This window comes from Pimephales promelas, chromosome 14 (genome assembly GCF_988280905.1).
Source record: "Pimephales promelas chromosome 14, fPimPro1.hap1.1, whole genome shotgun sequence".
Taxonomy (NCBI): Eukaryota; Metazoa; Chordata; class Actinopteri; order Cypriniformes; family Leuciscidae; genus Pimephales; species Pimephales promelas.
The window spans coordinates 23,131,395-23,152,096 of NC_142782.1; the positions used below are offsets into that span (position 1 = coordinate 23,131,395).

A 20,702-nucleotide genomic window follows, 5' to 3' on the forward strand; every position below is an offset into this window, starting at 1 on the left:
TGGGATTGTTAGACACACGCGTTTTTATTTTTGTCCCTATATAGTTGTTTTTGTAATTTTGGTGTATAATAAACAATAGACACTGCAGCTTTTCAATATCAAGTGGGCTTTTATATATACTAAAAAAAACATAACAGACTATCTTAGACAACGACATTTCCTAAAATACAAATAACGATATAAAAAAAGAACAAAAAAATGTTCACACAACAAATTCTGGTATGTCAAAACATTCGAGTGATTTACAAATGGAAAAATTCAATATTTTGCAAGCACTTGTACGGCAGGTTTAGCTCTCAAATTCATGAAAACAACATATCACTGACCTAAAAGAAAAGAAAAATATAATATCTGATATTTAACAGGATGGGTTAACACTTCATTTTACAGTGTCCTTGTTACATGTAGTTACTAGGCAATAGTAATAATTACATGCAACTAACCCTAAACCAGTCCCTTTTCCTAAGTAGGCTACAAGTTAATTTTCATTACTCCAAACTTAAATGTAGGCCATTAGCTACATTGTAACATCACTGTAACATGGATAACTTAAAATAAAGTGTAACCCATGGGCATGTAGCATGTATCTTTCACAAGCATGTATCTTTCACAAGCATTTCACGTAATCAGACTAATATTACGTGAATATTACCAAATAAGTCAGATAGAAAAAATAGCATACATATTTGGCATGCCGTCAGAGGAGAGGGCTCCAGGCTCGGTATTTGGCCCGAACCCAGAGTACTCCCCCCATATTCCTGGCTGTGAAAGGAACAAGCCGAGAGTGTCGGGGTGGTGGAGGGAAAAACTGTCAAGAATTGTAGGTAAGTCGACTGAATGCCTTTATATGCTTCCTCTCATGCTGATGGGATAGTCATGATGATTGTTGATGACAAGTTCATTGGATTGATTATTTGAACGTGCTCCTCCCGAACTTTGTAGTGAAACATCATTTGTGTTTAGTATAAAATGTGTGTACGCTTATAGGCAAATTACAAAAACAAAAAAGCTCACATAAAAATAAAAAATAAAAACTTCCCATGCCAATTTTGCCTTCGGTCGGCATGTAGACTGGATTTGCTAAATCTAGGAGAAACCAACCGGTATAAGGGAGCTCACGAATAAGGCAAACTTGTTTCTGAATCATTTGCTTCCCTCAATCTCTTTGGGAATAGCAGTATTGATGTTATAATGTCCACTATAGTGTCAAGGACGTCATACGACAGGCCAAACATTTCCTGCTGGCTTTCCCTGCGTCTGAGAAGTACTAGTTCATCTCCATCTCCTGGGCAGCTGATGATTTAAGAGGAACAGAATCAAACCCATCTGACGTTCTCTGTAAAAGAACAGCATTTTATTAAGAAAATTTCTTTATCTGTCTGTTAACACTATTAAATATTATTGTAAAATGTACAAAATTAAAAAATGTATAGTGTCACCAAGAATATCTGTGTGCTACATAGAAAAATGAAGTCTGTCTTGCGACCTCCTCACCTCTCTGGAATATGACTTGATCTTGGTGAAGAAAGATTTTTTTGAGAGATAGATGAGGTCATCCTCTGCATCTTCTCCTTCCATGATGGCACAGCTATCTGCAGCTGGAAGTTCACACTCCTTATCTCCTGCCGTCATCATTAGCTTAGAGTACTTATACTGCAGCCTAAAGAGAGGGCATAAATACTCTATTCATGTGGATAGATCATGAATTCTTGATCAAAACCTAAAATTCTAGACACACTGGGTTTCATATATATATATATATATATATATATATATATATATATCTGCAATGGGGGTTGAATAATTTTGATTACAACTGTATATCCAAGTGAAATGGCCTAACTTGATTGGATGGTTAGATTATTGTGTCATCATGGAAGTCATAGGCCTGGTTTCACAGACAGGGCTTCGATTACTTCAATTTTGATTTCATGGTGACTTAAAGTCAATACTTTGTAGACTCTTTTCCATCAATACATCCTCCATCTTCATTTAAATTTTCATTAGATCCAATTAAAATTCACATGTAGGCTGCTTAGTTTTCCACTTTCTCTATTGGATGTTAAAGTAACAGTTTTTGTTATAATTTTCAGACAATATTTCTGTGCATCTATATGTGTTTTACACCATGTTTATATGCATATCCATACGTTTTCTGAAAAATAATAAACTATATCACGTTCAGTAATGGACTCTCACTTGCGTGTCCTTTTCCAGAAGTAGCAGATGAGTGTAATGAGCAATGCGGCAGCCACAGTTCCAATGGAGACGCCAAATTTCAGCCAGAAGTCCAGTGTCACACAGGCACTAATCTGCTGAGATGGCAGCGACACCCCGCCTGTGCACCTCAGAGGTTGCTGCCACACATAGGTAGTCCTCTGAGAAACACAAACACATTTGAGCTACATTAAGTCATAATATACAGGATTGTTCTACAACAGGGGTTCCCAATTCCAGTCCGCTCAGAACAGTTTGTATGGCTGCGTCTAAATCTGCTCCCAAGTTCAGTAGTCAGGGCACTGACCAGGCAGTTGCCATTTTAAGTCCTGTCTCAATTGCAAAATAATCCCCCCAAAAATACCCAAAAATCCCACAATGCACTGTGAGATCTTCTTAGTTCTTGCGCATGCGTCGTGGCACTCTCGTGAACTCACGCCAGAGGCCCACACAGAAGAAAATGAATAGCTGAATAAAGTTGTTATTTTTGCACACAAAAAGTATTCTCGTCTGTAAGGTTGAGCCACTGTAGTCACATGGACTATTTTAACAACGTCTTTACTAACTTTCTGGACCTGCAAGATGAAATTACATAGAAGCCTATGGAGGAATGAGACAGCGCTCAGATTTAATAAAAAATATCTTAATTTGTGTCCCAAGATGAACTAAAGGCTTACGGGGTTGGAACAACATGAAGGCGAGTAATTACTGACAGAAGTTTTATTTTTGGGTGAACTAACCCTTATATATTGCCTTAAATGTCGTGTTATCTTATTTAACCCGTCACCATGATCGACTTGTAACTGTCGCATCTGATTTACACCCGTGACACCTGCTTTTGTTTAGGATCTTAAGATGGCGAAATGCCCTTTTAAGTCCACTTCGCAGCGGACTCACAGTTGAATGTAACCCATCCCTCAACTGCGCATGTCAGATAAGACTGAGAGACATGCAAAATGTGCAGAATAGGGAGGCGTGAGGACTGGAATTGAGAACCCCTGTTCTACAATAAATGGTCCATTTCAGAGCAGAGAGAAATTCTTGTTATAATTCAGTTACTGTATCAGGATGTAAGCTGACATGTACCTGAATTCCTTGGATACAAGCACTCACGATCTCCTTATAGTTTCTCTCAGAGCAGAGAGGACAGGCATGCTGGGAACGCCACAGGAAATGGAAAGAGCAGCCGTCACAGGTGCCCTCTGAGCACTTACTACACCAGACAGAAACAAAGCAAGCAATAAAAAAAATGATATTCCTCCATCCGAGTTGGATTACATACTTATTAAAGTTGAGTCCAAATTCATACAATATTCACACATTCAAATCAAATGTCTTTATTAATCTTAATTTTTTCATTCGAACAGAAAATTCAAACATTTCTTGTTTGCAAAGCAGCACAATTTAGTCAAAATTTTCATTATGATGATGATTTTTTACTAAATAAAATATTATTCAAATAATTAAGAGATATTATTATTATTAAAACATTTCCAGTAAAATAAAAATAAAATAAATTATTTTTTATTTACATTACAACTGTAAAAATACAATATGTTTTATATTTTTGGCTGTCTTAATTTCTTAATATCTAAATATTTAACCATGTTTAGAGTAGAGGTGAGGATCTATGTGCAGCAATCTCTATAACTAAACAAACAAGAAGACGATGAAGAGAACAAGAATAATCCGCCATGTAAACTAAAAAGTGACAGCGTTGTAAAATAATCTAAGGAGTATTTTTATACAGGATAGTGAAGAACTAAACTAAAACATAATCGGTAACTACAGAAAGAAATGAAAATCATATCAGAAACCATGACAACAAAGAAAACATGTACTAAGTATGAACACAGGAGTGAAATGAAAATCAAAATAAAAGTCCCTTGAACAAATATTAGATGTGACACCATCAAGCTTTTATTTTAGCAGAAAACTACAGGACTTAAAGCTTATCTTTTGTTGGCAACAGCCAGTTTAAAAAAAATGCTTCAAATTACAAGCTTTAGAAGACGGTTGCTGCATATTGCATTCCCAAATGTACCAAACTCAGAACACATGCAGAGATGAGTTCATGTGGAGCAAGAACCAAGCCGCTCAGAGGCACTAAAAACACTGGATTATGAGTTGCCCATGTGTACAAGAACACAGTGGCACACTTCACTCTGAAACACGCAGCACATATATTTATGTAATTAAATTTGATAACCACACTAAACCATAATCACAATTTCGGTTTTATACTGATCACACGTGAAAAGTAAACATTTTCATTTTGTACCTTGGTAAGGAAACAAGGTCTTTCAGTGTTACAGTGGGATCACATCGAAGCCTAATGGAGGTGGATCTTCCATTTTTACATGCTTGCGTAGTTTCTCTAGATCTGTTAATGAGAAGAACATAACATTACAGATCAATCTGAAGAAAACACAATACTGTGTTTACTGTGAACACAATAAAAGCATTAGAATAACGAGAGAACATATCACCGAAAGCAAGTACTCACCTGTAGTAGAATATGACATCCGGCAGCTCTGATTCAACAGGAAAGTTGCCGTCCAATGACGAGATGTCATCAAATTTGTGGTCGGTGCTCACTCCTGTGTATAAAACATTTAGCATCGGATGAATCCCTATGCCCAGCTAGGATGGGTTTATTTGATAGCGATTTCAAAGTAGTGGTAGCACTCACCAATTAAAGTGTCTCCAATACTGAAGGGCTGAGAGGACACAACGCTCTGACCCCTGATCTCAGAAGGCACTACAGTGAACTGACAGATGTAGCCTTTTACAACCCTCTTGCTTTCAGTGACATTCTCCACACAGGATGCAAGAGCCCTGTTCTAGATAAGAGACAGACACACTTTATTTACTACTCAGACTTCACAGTTTAAAACTTCATCTGGTCTAATTTATTCTCTTACTTCTGTTCCACACAGTGCCACACTGAAATGGTGGTTATATTGCAGCCCTTTACTGGTGAAGCGTGGGCTGCTCTGGAAGCCTGTGGCGTTTGCCAGCGGAGAGAAATCATAATGCAAGGTCTCTCCTTTATGATGCAGTGCTAATGTACAGTCACTCATGCACGCAGAACGGCCCTGTGGACAAAGAAAACAAACGTATGTAACAAGAACTGGATGGATATGTAAAATATTTGCAAATATCATTGTAAGGAAAGTGAATATAAATATGCATATATAATAATTTTGTACTAATTTTGAAGAATTTGTATGAATTATTTCACTTTAGTATATGCATGGGTGATAGAGTAACAACAACAATTAATTTATCTATACAAAAGTAGTTCACCTTTTAAAACTTTTAAGACCATGTGGTCTTTTCCGTTCAGTGTGAGCAGCCCCTGTTCTTTCAGCTCACTGCAGTTTTAAAGCCCTCTCACATTCATAGCTATAGCTGATGAACAGTACCTGTTCCGGCCAGTAGGTGGGATTGTTGTCAATCAACAGGCATCAGTAAACCATTATTGATTCCAAAAGCTAGTAATGAGTTAATAAAAACTGTTCAAAAATACTGAGAACTTAAGTCTTGTCTAGTCTGTGGTTAATAAACTGCACAGTTTACAATGGAACCGTGTAAATTTATAGTTTTGGGGAAGTTAAAATTATATTGCAATAAATTAAGGCTATTGAAGGCATTGATCGATGTAGAATCATTCATATCATATTGTTATAAATAATTATTATTTAGGTGGCGCTATCATGAATGGTCAGTCAAAACTCAATCAAATAAATACAAATTAATTTTATACAAAATGGTTTCAATAGCAGATTGTTATAGGTCAAGGTGCATTGAAAACATTGTATTCCCATCATCCACAATACAAAAATGGACAGATTACTTATCAAAATATTACTCCACTTTGATGCACTGTATTAAGTTCAATCAGATCACAGGGGTCTAGGCTATATCAGTTTACTTCTCTTTTTGTCCTTTTGGATAGTGGTAAGGATATAAAAGATTTTTACCACCCAATAATATTCATCATAACTGCTTAATATACAGTGTGTGTGTGTGTGTGTATGTGTGCGAGAAGCTGTTCTCTGCAGGTACATGAGCCCTGAACGGCTGCTGAATGGCTTTGAGTTCAATCTCCAAAAACTTCTAAACAAATAGTAAAATAGGCATTATATATATATATATATACATATATATATATATATATACATATTTGAGGTTAAATAACTACATTCTCGCCTAAAAAAACTCTTAAAACTACATTCTGTGAAACAACAACAGTAGTATTTGTAAAAAAAAATATGGTGGATTTGCTCATAGACTGTAAAAAAAGATTTAAGCCTAGTTATACAAATGGTGAAATAAATGGTAAATGGTGAAATATATTGGATATCGCATGATAACGCATGACTGGAAAAGACTCTCAGCCAATCAGATTCGAGAACCAGAAAGAACTGTTTTATAGATATAGTGGTGTTAATCATTTGGAGTGCTCACTTGATTACTGTAAGTATTGGGTCCACAAGGTATGCAGGCTTCCTTTCCGACTGGCTGCTCGGGCCTGATGATGGTATTTGAGGGACAGCTTTTACACACTCCAGTGCCGTTCAGCATGTAGTGTCCTGGAGGGCAGGGAACGCAGGCAGAGTCAGAGTCAGCCAGAGCCAAGGCACACTGTCGACATTCTGAAGCCACGCCCCCAATCACATTAGTGAGGTGAACTGAGTAGATCTTAGCCAGGTCAGAGCTGTATTCATTTTGCTGTAACACAGACACACATTCATAGATTATCAAAGGCTTTTAGAGTCTAAATAGTCTGATACTTAACAGTAAAAAAGTAAAAACAAAACAGGAAGTGAAAGATGTCGGGTTAAACTCACCATGCTGAAGGCCACAGTGCGCTGAAAACCCCAGGTGAAGCTAACAGTGTTGTTGCTTTTAATAAGATAAGAATAGGACTGCTTTCCTATAGTGCCTGACCAAGCCTCCACGACCATATTATTCCTTTCATTCTGACCCTGAGGAGAGATGTAGACAAATTTTAGACATTAAAACTCTAAAAGAAAAGGCAAAAATATTATAATGATTATATTATACGTTAAAACTTAAAAGTTTGGGGTCAATAGATTTATTTTTAAAATAAATTCAAGATATTTTAGATTTAGTCTGAGAGTTTTCTGACCCTCCATTGAAAATGTGTACGGTATACTGTCCTTGTCCAGAAAGGAAATAAAGACATCAAAGTAGCCCATGTGACATCAGTGGGTGAGTTAGAATGTGTAACACATCAGCAGACTCGTGAACGTAAAACCGAAAGTTAATACAATGCTAAATTAAGTCATAGTTTTTGATAATTTTGGACCAAAATGTATTCCTTATGCTTTAAAACATTCTAACTAACCCACTGATGTCACATGGACTACTTTGATGATGTCTTTATGGATAAGGACAGTATACCGTACATACATTTTCTAAAATCTAAAATATCTTAAACCATGTTCGAAGATGAACGGAGGTTAATGACATAATTTTCATTTTTGGGTGAACTAACCCTTTAAGTACCAAATCAAATCACCATGTTGTTTCAGCTTAAAATTCATCACAGGACCAAAAGACATTTTAAAATAAAAAAAAGCTTTTACATTGTAATAGTATTTCAGAATATTACTGTTTATACTGTTTTTTTTTAATCATGAGACTTCTTTCAAAAACATTTTGAAAATCCTACTGACTCCAATCTTATTGTATTTTAAACAATAAAAGAAAACACTCCTCAGTATACTGGAAAAGTAAGATAACAGATATTATATATAAAAGTTAAAGATATGAGACACAATATAAATGTTTGGTCAAACGTGGTCAAACAATGACATGGTCAAACTCACTGCCATGAAATAAAGTTTACAATCAGCTGTACACTTCGTTTCAAACACAAATGTTATTCTGGAAAGCGCGACTCTCTCTTTGTCTTCACTCAGGGAATGAGGCTGGCTGAAAAAAAGGAAAGACCAAAATGACATATATAGAGTAAATTATTAACCCAGGTTTTTTGTCTCTGGTATTAGTAATGTTGATGCTTCATTTAACATATTGAGATCATTAATAAGATGCAGTTGCTGTTTGTTAACATATGAGAGCAGTGTGTTCTCACCTGTATCCAGGAACTGTGAGCGTCAGCAGCATGTAATCAGAGTCCTGATCGCTTGGTGTGGTGTAGATGTACTCGCCCGCAACCTCCCAGCCTGATACAACGAAAACCCTTTACATCAACAACTATGGCAAAACAAAACAAAAAAAAATGTCTAAAAAAAAAAACTATATCCCCAATCAATGGCTCAATCAAAATGTACCTGTGCTCCTCTCAGTGCTGCTGTATTCTGAGCTGAAGACTGAACTCCTCATGTTGCCGGGCATCTTGTTCCACCATTTATACTCAAAACCCACAACTGGTTCCGTTCCAGCGGGACACTCAGAACATTCTGAACACATGTGACACAGTTGGTGATTTCTAATACTGAATTCTGTTATTGATGCACTGAATAATACACAAAAGCACACATTTAATCTCGAGATACGACACTGATGCATATCCTGTCACAGGTTAGTTTAATGTTTGTTTTTCTCTGTCCTGTTGGCTGTGTCTCTCTACCTGTCCCATTTGAATAGAAGCCATGTGGGCAGGGTTCACAGGTGGAGGTGTTGCTGAAGAAGAATCCTGGATTGCATGAAGTACAGGCCACCATCTCTCCTGAGGCCGGGAGCTGCACGGCCTCCTCCACACTCTCACTGCAGATCTTGGGCTCAATCCACTTATACATCAGCTGTGTCTAAATACACACACACACACACACAAAAAGTCAGTTGTCAGATGGAGATGATTTAATGTATAAAAGGACATTTATGATGTGTTTACGCTTGAACACTGCCATCTGGTAACATGCAGTTTGAATGAAATGTGAACGCAATACACTACAGACCAAATACATCTAAACCAATCAAAACCAGGGCATGATGTCACAAAAATGCAACCCTAAAAAGCTTATCTGTTTGTTCTCATTATTACATTTGAGTACAGGTGTCGGGATCTTCCATCTCCTTGCAGCAGATATTCGAATTCCAGGTGCTGTTTTGACTCTTTTACACATTTTATAAGCTTTTTCTGAGTTCTGTCTATCTAAAAATACCATGTACATGCATACAACGAGTGCATTTAGTCTAGCACACAGCGTTGTTTTGTATGTTTGGTATAAAAGCATTTTTTTGTATCTTTAGGTTCGGTTAAAAATACGACTAAATGTATAATTTTCTGAACTGGACTAAAAAAGAGAGAGAGAGAGAGAGAGAGAGAGAGAGAGAGAGAGAGAGAGAACTGACCTACAAGTGTGATTGAACACAGCCTTAAATAAATAAAATAAAATACATAAAATTAAATTTAAAAAAAGAATGGTACCTGACCGCTGGAGTCACATGGTGTGTGAGTATAGAAGTAATCAGTCGTCTTGCAGGGCGGTCGCTGTAGACAGGTTCCAGAACCAATCCCTAGAGTTACACACACAGGAGAGGAAAACGCCAGTGGCGTTAGGAAAAACACACGCACACACACTCGTTTAGATAAAGTGATAAAACACAGTAGGCAAATCCAACAGCGTACAGGCACAGGGGCCTCCAGGTCATTTACATTAACATGTACTTGCATGTGGTTACATTTAAATGTTTCATCACATCTATGCAGATGAAACAGTCAAAACTCTTTACAAGGCGTTTGTAGGGTGACCACAAGTCATTAAAAAAAACATTTGATTAAATGCTTTGTAAAAAAAAGAAAAGCTATTTTTTTTTCTAGAATATGAATGATATACAGTAGGCTATTTGTTAGTTTAACCTTTAAAGCAGGTTTAAAGGGGCTATATTTAGAATTTAGAAACCCTTGTTAGCGACATCGGTGGCCATTAAGTGAACTGCAGGCAAGAACTTATTGATCATGCTCACACTCACACACAGCCTCGCACTCGTGCAAACATTACATACAAGAGATGAGACTGACTGCGAAATTTTTCGTTCTTTGCTTAAAAGTAAAATGTCGGAATGGAAATACAGTTGCAGCGAACATCCCGACGCCATCTACGCTGCTGAGAGAATGTTTAGATGAATATGCAAACATGTGCTGCTCGTTTTCCTCTCAATAACAAAATAAACCCACAAAAAATGACGGGTGAGAAAGCGGCAGTTTAGAAAGTATCTGGTCATAGCGATTTGGATATTTGCACCAGCTCTGTGATTCACAGGCATCGTGTCGTGTGACAGATGAGGTAGGTCATTAAAACAACACTTTTATGATAGTTGAGAATGTAACCTTTACATTTTTGGATTTTTCCTGTGAAACCAGTCTACAGGCTAGGCAGTCAGGAAATGTGGCAATGTCGTGTGTTTTCCTTCTTTTCAGTTTTGTTACAAACTGTTCACACATTGGCAATACAAACATCACTTAATACATTTAAATTATTAAATATAGCCCCTTTAACAACAAAATATTTAACAATTAAGTCCTTTTAATATAGCTAACATGGTAACACTTTACAATACGGGTGAACTGGCAGATAATCATGAGTTAATGTATAACTCATGAAGAACTAAACAATTAATTAATGATTAATTTTATTAACTAATAGTGTAAATTAATGTGTTAATTACCACAATTAGTCAAAGCTATGCACTGCAACTTCCAGTTGTCTGCGTTAATTAATTATTAGCTAATGATTTGCAAAGGTATCATTGTGTTATGACTTTACTTGTGGAGGCACATCATTATTAACTAGTCATTTTGTAGTAATTTGCACATGAATTTGCACAAAAAAATATAGTAATTAATTATGTATTAATGCATATTAGTGTCCCCGTCAGATTATCTGGAAGTTGAAATACAAGGCTTTGGCTCATTCTGATAATTAACATATTAATTAACACTATTAGTTAAAAAAATTAGTTATTATGGAATGAATCCAAAATTACATTTTTAATTAAAAACAATTCATGAATGAACTAATACATTAACCTTACAGACTCTTAATTACTTCCTAATGTGGTAATCATTAATGAGTAGCTTAGATAATCATTAGTTACACATTATGCAGTATTATCTGTGCATTAGCTAAGCATGAATTAATGCTTATTAGTGCACCGTATTGTAAAGTGTTACCATTCCACTAACAGAAAACATCCTCACACACATCTAAAGACAAAAGGAAATCAAAACTATGAGCAGAGATGAAGATGACATCACATGGAGTACAAACAACAGCAGCTGCTGACCCTGATGGCTGACCTGAATTAACATTCATGGTCATTTTGCTTTAAAGATGCTGAGACACACCTGAATATTTGTCTGCCTCACAGGGTTGACATGCAGTGGCTCCCTTATTAGAGTATGAATTAGCAGCGCATGGGATGCAGTGGGCAGCCCCTGGTTTATCACTATAGGTACCAGGCTTACAGTGAAAACACTCCGACGTATACGAGACCCCTGAGAAGAAAAAAGGTCGATTGTTATTTTTTAATTTTGTTTTTCATGCATTTATAAAGTATTCAATCTTTGTTTGAAGTAGTACACAAATAATTGTGATGGATGGATAAATACCCAAGATGCTAATGTTCTTCAGCAGAACTGGTTTGGCAGTGTTGGCAGCCAAAGTGAAACCTGTTGTTCTCCAGTACAAGACATTGTTACCACTACTCAGCTCTACCTGGTTATACAGCAAAAAGAAAAGATTTTGAGGCCTGGAACTTCCACATATTCTCTCAAAAGATACACACTTACATAATGATGATCCCAATCACTTTCTGATATCTTCATCCAGCGACGTTGAGAGTCTGTAGACTGACACTGGTCATTCTGAACCTGTTAACACACTTACGTTGTCATATCCCCTATCATGCATAACAACATTATCAGGGTATATACCACCAGAAACACATTTGGTTATTATAAAACTCAGTTTATTACCTTCATATTGTCTACAATATTATTTAAATATTATATAAATATGCATGTGTATTCTATGTTTACTTACATAAAACTCAAAAAAGATGTGGCTGTCTGGATAGAAGTACTGGAAGGACACAGATCCAGGCTTCTTCAAACTCACAGCATAGGAAAGAGTTGAAGTGCATTCATCTGTGTTAGAGGCAACATAGTCACCTTTCGGGATCCATGTTGAGCTATGCAAATGCAAAAAAAAAAACACATGCAATGGGTTCCCATAAAAGCAAATTTCCACAAATGTCTGTTCTTCATTTTAATCTAAATTCAAATAACTCAAGGTCGTGACTCGTCAAGCACTTTTACATTTACTATTAAACATTATGTGCATGCAATTACAGTTAAGTGAATGTTGAAGGGTTCAACCATCCACTTGATCTTGAATTTTGAGCAGATTTTGCAGTAGTTCTCATTTTACATACAAATGAGACACTCACTTGGAGCAATTTGTGTAAGTGTCTCCAAAGTTAATATCGATGCCATGGCTGATAAAGCCAGTTGGCAAACTGTCCCACTCATCGAAGGCAACACCTGTCCCAAGAGAATAGGTCCCTGCGACGCATTTCTGACACTCTTGAGTCCTCATGTCCAGATATTCGCCTTCAATACAGGTGAACGCTAACAACCGAGAAAAAAACACAACACAATTAAAGTATCTTAATGGCTTTCTAGATTCGAAAACTACACAACTTGTAACATAGCATGTTATAATATAGACAGTATCATTAATCATTTGTATCTAGTTAGTTTCTGTGTGTATGGGGACAAAATGTTCGCACAGATATGGCAATATCTGAAATTCTTGTGCTTTTATGGACATTTTTGGTCCCCATGTGTGAAAACAGTTTATAAATCCTACTATGTGATGTTTTTTGAAAATGTAAAAATGCAGAAAGTTTTCTGTGATTGGGTAGGTTTAGGGGTATGGGTTAGTGTAAGGGGATAGAATATACAGTTTGTACAGTATAAAAATCATGTCTATGGAAAGTCACAGTAAAACATGAAAACAAAATGTTTGTGTGTGTGTGTGTGTGGTAAGTACTCACTGCATTGAGTGCCTTTGACTGGATCAGGTAGGCCAGTGCATGTCTCTGGCTTGTTGGGTATCGCCACTCTCCATCGAGAGCCCAAAACGTCACAGTCTGTGTACTCAAAATGGTAATCAGACTGCAAAATAAAGAAATATACAATAACAACTGAATTAAAATGTGTCTTTCTGTGTCATTCGGTTATGAAAATAGGACTATGGAAAAAAAAATCAAACAATATTTTGTAAGGTTAATACATTTGTTGGCACAACTGTAGAAATGTCAACCACATCAACTTTAATCAGTAATGACTGAAGAAATTGTCCAGTCATCCAGTTACGATCAGGAAAAATAAACTAATAAAGAGTTTTTTAGAAAGCCATTACGCTACAAAATATTTAAATAAAATGTGGACATGAAATGTTGATTTCAGTTTGAATAATAAAAAAAAATGTACCTGTATATTATGCTTCAGTTAAGAAGAAAAAAAAAACAGTCCACTACAATGTGCAAAACAATCAACCTAGCCAGAAAAATGCTGCAACATTATTACAGCATACTCTCACCAAAAAGATTATTAGGAACACCATACTAATACTGTGTTTGATCCCCTTTCGCCTTCAGAAATGCCTTAATTCTATGTGGCATTGATTCAACAAGGTGCTGAAAGCATTCTTTAGAAATGCTGGCCCATATGAAGAGGATAGCATCTTCCAGTTGATGGAGATTTGTCGGATGCACATCCAGGGAACGAAGCTCTCGTTCCACCACATCCCAAAGGTGCTCTATTGGTTTGAGATCTGGTGACTGTGAGGGCCATTTTAGTACAGTGAACTCATTGTCATGTTCAGGAAACCAATTTGAAATGATTTAAGCTTTGTGACATGGTGCATTATCCTGCTGGAAGTAGCCATCAGAGGATGGGTACATGGTGGCCATAATGTGATGGGCATGGTCAGAAACATTGCTCGGGTAGGCCATGGCATTTAAACAATGCCCAATTGGCACTAAGGGGCCTAAAGTGTACCAAGTAAACATCCCCCACACACCACCACCACCAGCCTGTACAATGGTAACAAGGCATGATGGGTCCATGTTCTCATTCTGTTTACGCCAAATTCTGACTAGACCAGGCAACATTTTTCCAGTCTTTTACAGTCCAATTTTGGTGAGATCTTGCAAATTGTAGCCTCTTTTTCCTATTTATAGTGGAGATGAGTGGTACCCGGTGGGGTCTTCTGCTTTTGTGGCCCATCCGCCTCAAGGTTGTGCTTGGCTTCACAAATGCTTTGTTGTAACGAGTGGTTATTTCAGTCAAAGTTGCTCTTCTATCAGCTTAAATCAGTCGGCCCATTCTCCTCTGACCTCTAGCATCAACAAGGCATTTTCGTTATTTTCAGTACAATTATTAGCTAAGATGCAAAACTTTTTACTTTGTGCTTCACAGACAAATTTGTTGTCACTGTGGAAACCAACCCTCTGATGTTGTAGTTACTAACATCTTGTGATTAATATATGTCTCTGGATTATCCCCTATTAAAACACTTTGTCGGATCAATATTTGCACTGTAGGCGGATCCACCCACTAGTGATCAGCTTCAAGGATGTCTTCCTTGTCTAAACAGACAGTTTTTAACGTGTTGCCTATTATTTACTCACCATTGTGCGAAGAGGGAGAAGCACATGAAATAAAATCTTGAGTAAATAAACCTTTAACACCTCTAAACATTTTGTTTATATATAAGAGATACTTAAATGCCTAAAGACACAGTTTAAATGAAACCAATGGTTTTTAAATGTTGACAGTCCAGGCAGCTAACTCCCCCAAAGAACCGGCAGCTGGAAAGAATCATGAATCTAAATTAACCTGAATGGCACCTGAGGTAACAGCAAACCCTTCACAGAGCAAATCAGAACAACCCATGTGGAATGAAACAAGATTAATTGTTAACAAAACCTTAACATGACAAGTGGTAGTGGTTCCTCTATGTGCTTTGTGTTAATTCAGCTATGTTATGTCTAAAAGAAAGAAAGAAAGAAAGAAAGAAAGAAAGAAAGAAAGAAAGAAAGAAAGAAAGAAAGAAAGAAAGAAAGAAAGAAAGAAAGAAAGAACGAAAGAACGAAAGAAAGAAAGAAAGAAAGAAAGAAAGAAAGAAAGAAAGAAAGAAAGAAAGAAAGATTGTTCTGAGCAAGCAGTCCACATCATAATCTCCACATCCATATAAATGATGAAACAAAAAAACCAAGGCAACAGAACAGAGTGACATTTGTTTCTATGGTGTCTTGTAGGAGTCAGATTACCTGATTAATCTCTTACTCCCACATAAATCATTTTCTGTCTGTGTTGTTGATGTTTTTTTCCCAAGGTCATTGGCAAGGTCTATTTTCAATTATGTTTGCAATTATAACAATAAAATTAGACAATAATGTTATTTCTGTGCAAGCACAAACACACACACACACACACACACATATATATATATATATACATCATTTATTGATAAAATGTGCATAGGCTTATGCCGGGGACGAATGACTGGAACGAATTTTAAATGCAAACTGTTAACACTGGCTGAACGCGACTGTGTGTTTGGCCATGATCAGTCGTAAGTACCTAATTACATTCATAATCGGCCTTACAGTCGTTAAGTGTGTCCCCGGCTTTTTGGTGCTAAATATGCTGCTTCTGCTGCATGAGTGAGGGTACAGATGAAAAATGCACATGAATATAGTGAATAGAATCAAGCTGCTGTGAGGAAAACCACCTAGCAGATCTAGGCAGGTGTTGCAGGGGAAGGTGGAGGGCTAAGAAAAATCCCTTTGTGTGCTGCAATGAGCTGATCCAGTTTGGGACTGAAATAAATAAGTTAGGAAAAAAGAGTGATTTTTAACAGGCTCTTATAGGTTTCTACCCAAGTACCGATATTTCTGAATAAACTGAGGCTGGGATTTAGTGAGTTTGAAGTAAAAGTATTTTATGAACGTATACTATGTGCGGAGAGCATTCACTCAATATTATTATCTAATTTTTGTCATAGGTGGCATTTAGAGGCTTTTGCATTGGAGGTCTTCATATATATATATATATATATATACATACTAATATATACATATATATATATATATATATACACATATATTATTAACAAAATAATTAAGAAATTGAAAGTCAGACAAGTATCAATGCAGGTACTGAACACCAACAGCAATACTGCTATTTGTCAACTGACCCTGCTGCAGCAGATGTCCATTTCACACAGCTCTCTAAGGCAACAGACAAGCTTATCTGGACATGATAAGGTAAATGTGTGACACGTCTCATTTCCATATCCTCACTCTTATTCAAACATGATTATTGTCTTGAGAAAACTGAGGACAGAGAGTGGAATATAAAGGTGGACTGCAATGTTTTTGCATTTGTTTGAATGTTTTCATTGGTTTCTTATTTGTAAAGTGACATAATGTGAAACACAAGCTTCACTGCGTGATGATGTGTGTACAAGATGATTCTTGGCACGTGAGCAAAACAGGTGCCTTTCAATTTCTGATCTGGGAAGAAACTATGTTGAGTGTATTTCTATTTATGGACCTAGCAGTTTATTTATATAGAAAGTACTGGCCTAATCCCCCAGTCCTGTATGATAATGTTTGGTGTTTATAAGGATCAATATTGCATCAGCAACAGCTCACAAATGTGTTATTCTGTCAATGTGAGTTCAGCCAGTACAGTCTGTCAGTCAATAAGTATGTAGCAGCTGTCACAAATAAACAGCAAATTAATAATAAATATATAGAACAAAACACATGAAATTGCGTTTAAAAGATTACTATTGTAGCGTAGCAATCTGTTAATGCACAACAAATTAGTATCTTACCTCTTTGCAGCTGGGTAATTCGGCTGTGTCCGTCAAAAGTAGTAAATGGAGCAAAAATATGACAGAAACGCTTTGCGTTCCAGCAGTGAAAAGCACGTGGCTTAAAAACATAGCTGTTTCCAAAAGATATGTTCCTTCAGGCAAGGCGTGTGATAAAACAGACGTGCTGTTAATATTGCTGCGCTTTTATCCCAACACTGTTTGCACATACTAAGCGTGCGCTCAGCTCTCCTATTGGTCAGTCGCCCTGGGATGGAGTCCCAACTGCAAACGTGTCCGTATAGGCTATATCTAAATAGATGAATATTCGTCAAGACTTAACAACGACAAGAGAACACAATCTTATTGGTCCCTGTGTTTATAACGAGCAAAGAGTCAATCATGGCATAAGATTGATCTTCAATTGGGAAACACATCGGGACACTTTTTGCATTGAGATGACTTGTGAAAAGTTTCCCAATCAACCTGAATTCACCCTACGTAGTATATATTTTTTTGTTGTTGTTTGTTTTTTTGCTGTTATAAAAAAAAAAACAACGGGGTCAATACTCAGTTAATCAACTGTTAATATAAAATTTCACACACAGGTGAGCTTGTTTGTAATGTAAGCATATAATTTATTTACGCCTCGCGCTGTGTGTGGTGGTGCAGCAGAAACAAAGCTCAGTTGGTTTCTAGGCGACGGTGGGAGGGACAACAAAAAGTTGCAAGTAAAAAAATCCCAATACACATCGAGTTGTTACATTCCATAAAACTCATCTGGATACTGTGGGAATAGCTATGCCACAAGAACGAGATCCGTTTCCATTCCCGCGAAATGAAAACGACGAAACATACACAGGGACGAAGGCAATTCAGGTAAAATATGAACTTCAAACTTTAAAACTGGCCCCGTAGTTTCTGATATAGGCTAACTTAAACACATTTATTTACATGTGTCACGTTTCACTTATTATCTCGTCAATCAGAAATTGCCGTATGACAAGCCAACACATCTCGCACAAAATGATGAACCCTGGAGGAGACTCCACAACACGAACACACAGGCCAGTTCTCATCGAAATGTCTTTCATAATGATGCTTCAGTAAGTTTATTAAACCTCGAAGGAGGATTTGAATTTTAATGTTACTTAAATTAACGTACTGTAACTAAATTAAATGAGTGTGCAAATATGTTCTGGTTCAAAGCAACTGTGTTTTTGAAATGCAAAACTTTGTTAAGGCACCAAACGACAGTCTGGACATTCATCTAAAATCGGCCTACGACCATCACCTAGGATTATTTCAAAACAAAAGTCAAACTGTGACGCAGAAAGAAACTCTTGCATTGGATAATGCGTAAGGCTCCCTCTCTCTATACACACACACACACACACACACACACACACACACACACACACACTATGCACATAGGGTAACCAACATTTGGTTACTCTATGTTTTGACTTTTCATCAAAGTTATAAATTAATTTTGAAAAATACACGTTCTTGTCTTAGGACAACTTTGATTAACCCTAAAACCGTACTCTTGGCAAATGTGGGCAAAAAAAAAAAAAAAAAAATACTTCCCTTGATCTGAGCAGTACAAGTTTGCCTCCTGAACACACACACATTTTTTTTTTTACTCAATTCTACAATGTTAAATGGGTGAAAAAAAACCCTCCTTAATCTTGTATTTCGGTCAAAAATGGCACCCATAGAAATGAATGGGAAAAACTAATTTAGAGCATTCTAAAATAAGTCTTCATCTTTAGGTTTTAGCTCTAAGAACTTATTGGAATGATATTTTTATGTAGTTGGAAAAAAATAAAACATAAAAATAAGCATAATTTACATAGAAATTATTGTACTTTTTGAATAAAAAAAAAATCAAATATATATATATCCCCAAAATAAAAAACACCATAAATAGATAGGCCTAGACAAAACTTTATCAAAGACAGTGATATAACATTCATAATAAATAAAAATTAGGATCACACCTGAGTCCTTTGTGCCCACATTTGTCCACAATTACAGGATTAAAGGCTATAAAGTGAATACGGTTTGAGGGCTACCTTTTTTGATCCACTTCACATGTTAACCAAGCCTGCAAACACACGTGTTTCCTGTACGGAAGGAAATGGACACTTCTTAAAAATATGTTTTATTGTCACTTTAAAACAAAAGTAATCATTCATTTCGTTTGAAGGCTTAGCAAGTCTAAACCTCTCAGCCATGCTTTTTATTTTACACAGGACCCTGAAAAAAAGAGAATCGGAAGACTCCGTGTATGAGAACGACAACAAAGGAATAAGAGTGTGGGTCGACATCCAGAAGGCTTCTATATACAGTATTAAAGGGTCCATAGGTGAGAATTAATATTCAACCCATAAGAAAATTAGTATATTGTGGGGGAGGAAAATAAATTCCGTGTTTTTTTCTTTTTTACAGAGTCTCATCACACCGCTTCTACAAACCGAGGTTACTCACGTAAGCATGATGGCGGCTTTTATTCTACTTGACAGAATACAAAGATGACAACCTGTTTTCCAGATGGTTATGTAACGAAACGCCACAAACAATATACCAAGGATAGAAAAATAAAAGAAATGAAGACATGTTGGTGTAGTCTCTTCTTAAAATGGGTACATAGTTTAGAGTGCAGCTCCGTGAGGCTCACTGATTGTTATTGTGAGATCAGAATCGCCATTATACTCAATGAACAAACAGGGCGTATTGGAACAAGATCCAGCACCCTGCTTGCTCTAGTATATCTGATCGAATCATCATTTCTTACCACAGTTTCAACTGTGGTGCCCTCAGTGAAAAAGCCTCACGATCATCGCTACAGAAGCTCCCGAGTCGGTTACTATCATTTCTGTACCCGAGCAGGGCAACAACTCGGATAAGATCAAATAAGATCATGGTGTAGATTATTTAAAACAAAAACAAAAGTCTCATTCTCACACACTTTCACAAAACACAAACATTCATGCACACAAACAACCACTCACCTCACACACGCGCGACACATTCACTCAATGACCTCACGTCCTGGTTGACGTCAGTATATGGCACTTTGGAATCATGGGAAATTTTTCAACAACAGTACAACACCAAATCTCACAGTGCCCTCTTGTGGTTGGTAACGTTTTATAAAAGATGAGGAGCGTTCGTTATTATATATATATATAATATTAACTATTTTATATCTCATTTATTTATTTTATATCGTTTTTTATATTAATTAATTAAGTGCATTTTGTAAACGTGCAGGAATAAACTACACAATTTAGACGATATTAACCTGTTATATATATATATATATATATATATATATATATATATATATATATATATATAATATTAACTATTTTATATCTCATTTATTTATTTTATATTGTTTTTTATATTAATTAATTAAGTGCATTTTCTAAACTCGCAGGAATAAACTACACAATTTAGACGATACCTGTTGGTTTAAACAAACACCTGTTAATTTAATTTAATTTAGTCTTAATAAAGAAATGAAGAAATAAAGAGATCAAGAGTCGATGTTTCCAAGGAAGGAAAAGAGTTAAAAACAGC

General features: G+C 36.3%; 2 protein-coding genes and 1 non-coding gene across 3 annotated transcripts; 1 reads left to right on the plus strand and 2 right to left on the minus strand.

Annotated features, from left to right (window-relative positions):
• Positions 1–89: 89 nt before the first annotated feature.
• Positions 90–17,344, minus strand: elapor1 (endosome-lysosome associated apoptosis and autophagy regulator 1). Its single transcript, XM_039658106.2, has 22 exons — positions 17,133–17,344; positions 13,276–13,396; positions 12,667–12,847; positions 12,261–12,408; positions 12,008–12,088; positions 11,828–11,933; positions 11,564–11,713; positions 9,644–9,732; positions 8,843–9,020; positions 8,544–8,672; positions 8,345–8,435; positions 8,079–8,184; positions 7,074–7,211; positions 6,691–6,954; positions 5,142–5,315; positions 4,910–5,060; positions 4,724–4,817; positions 4,499–4,600; positions 3,304–3,430; positions 2,200–2,378; positions 1,495–1,660; positions 90–1,336 (listed from the first exon to the last, which is right to left on the minus strand). The coding sequence occupies exons 1-22, from the start codon at positions 17,241–17,243 to the stop codon at positions 1,268–1,270; spliced, it is 2,955 nt and encodes a 984-aa protein (XP_039514040.2). The 5' UTR covers positions 17,244–17,344; the 3' UTR covers positions 90–1,267.
• Positions 17,345–17,765: 421 nt separating this feature from the next.
• On the plus strand, positions 17,766–20,068 carry cfap276 (cilia and flagella associated protein 276). The gene is made up of 5 exons (XM_039657763.2): positions 17,766–17,990; positions 18,101–18,217; positions 18,355–18,470; positions 19,370–19,482; positions 19,566–20,068. The coding sequence occupies exons 1-5, from the start codon at positions 17,913–17,915 to the stop codon at positions 19,634–19,636; spliced, it is 495 nt and encodes a 164-aa protein (XP_039513697.2). The 5' UTR covers positions 17,766–17,912; the 3' UTR covers positions 19,637–20,068.
• On the minus strand, positions 19,807–20,192 carry LOC120469285 (small Cajal body-specific RNA 2). Its single transcript, XR_005620355.2, has one exon.
• Between the last annotated feature and the right edge of the window lie 510 nt (positions 20,193–20,702).

Coding starts and splice junctions, on each gene's coding strand:
- cfap276 (XM_039657763.2), top strand. CDS start 17,913: ATGCCACAAGAACGAGATCCGTTTCCATTCCCGCGAAATGAAAACGAC. Junction 17,991..18,100: donor CAGGGACGAAGGCAATTCAG/GTAAAATATGAA, acceptor CTCGTCAATCAG/AAATTGCCGTATGACAAGCC. Junction 18,471..19,369: donor ACTCTTGCATTGGATAATGC/GTAAGGCTCCCT, acceptor TATTTTACACAG/GACCCTGAAAAAAAGAGAAT.
- elapor1 (XM_039658106.2), bottom strand. CDS start 17,243: ATGTTTTTAAGCCACGTGCTTTTCACTGCTGGAACGCAAAGCGTTTCT. Junction 12,089..12,260: donor ACATCTTTTTTGAGTTTTAT/GTAAGTAAACAT, acceptor GTGTGTTAACAG/GTTCAGAATGACCAGTGTCA. Junction 9,021..9,643: donor CATGTGACTCCAGCGGTCAG/GTACCATTCTTT, acceptor GTGTGTATTTAG/ACACAGCTGATGTATAAGTG.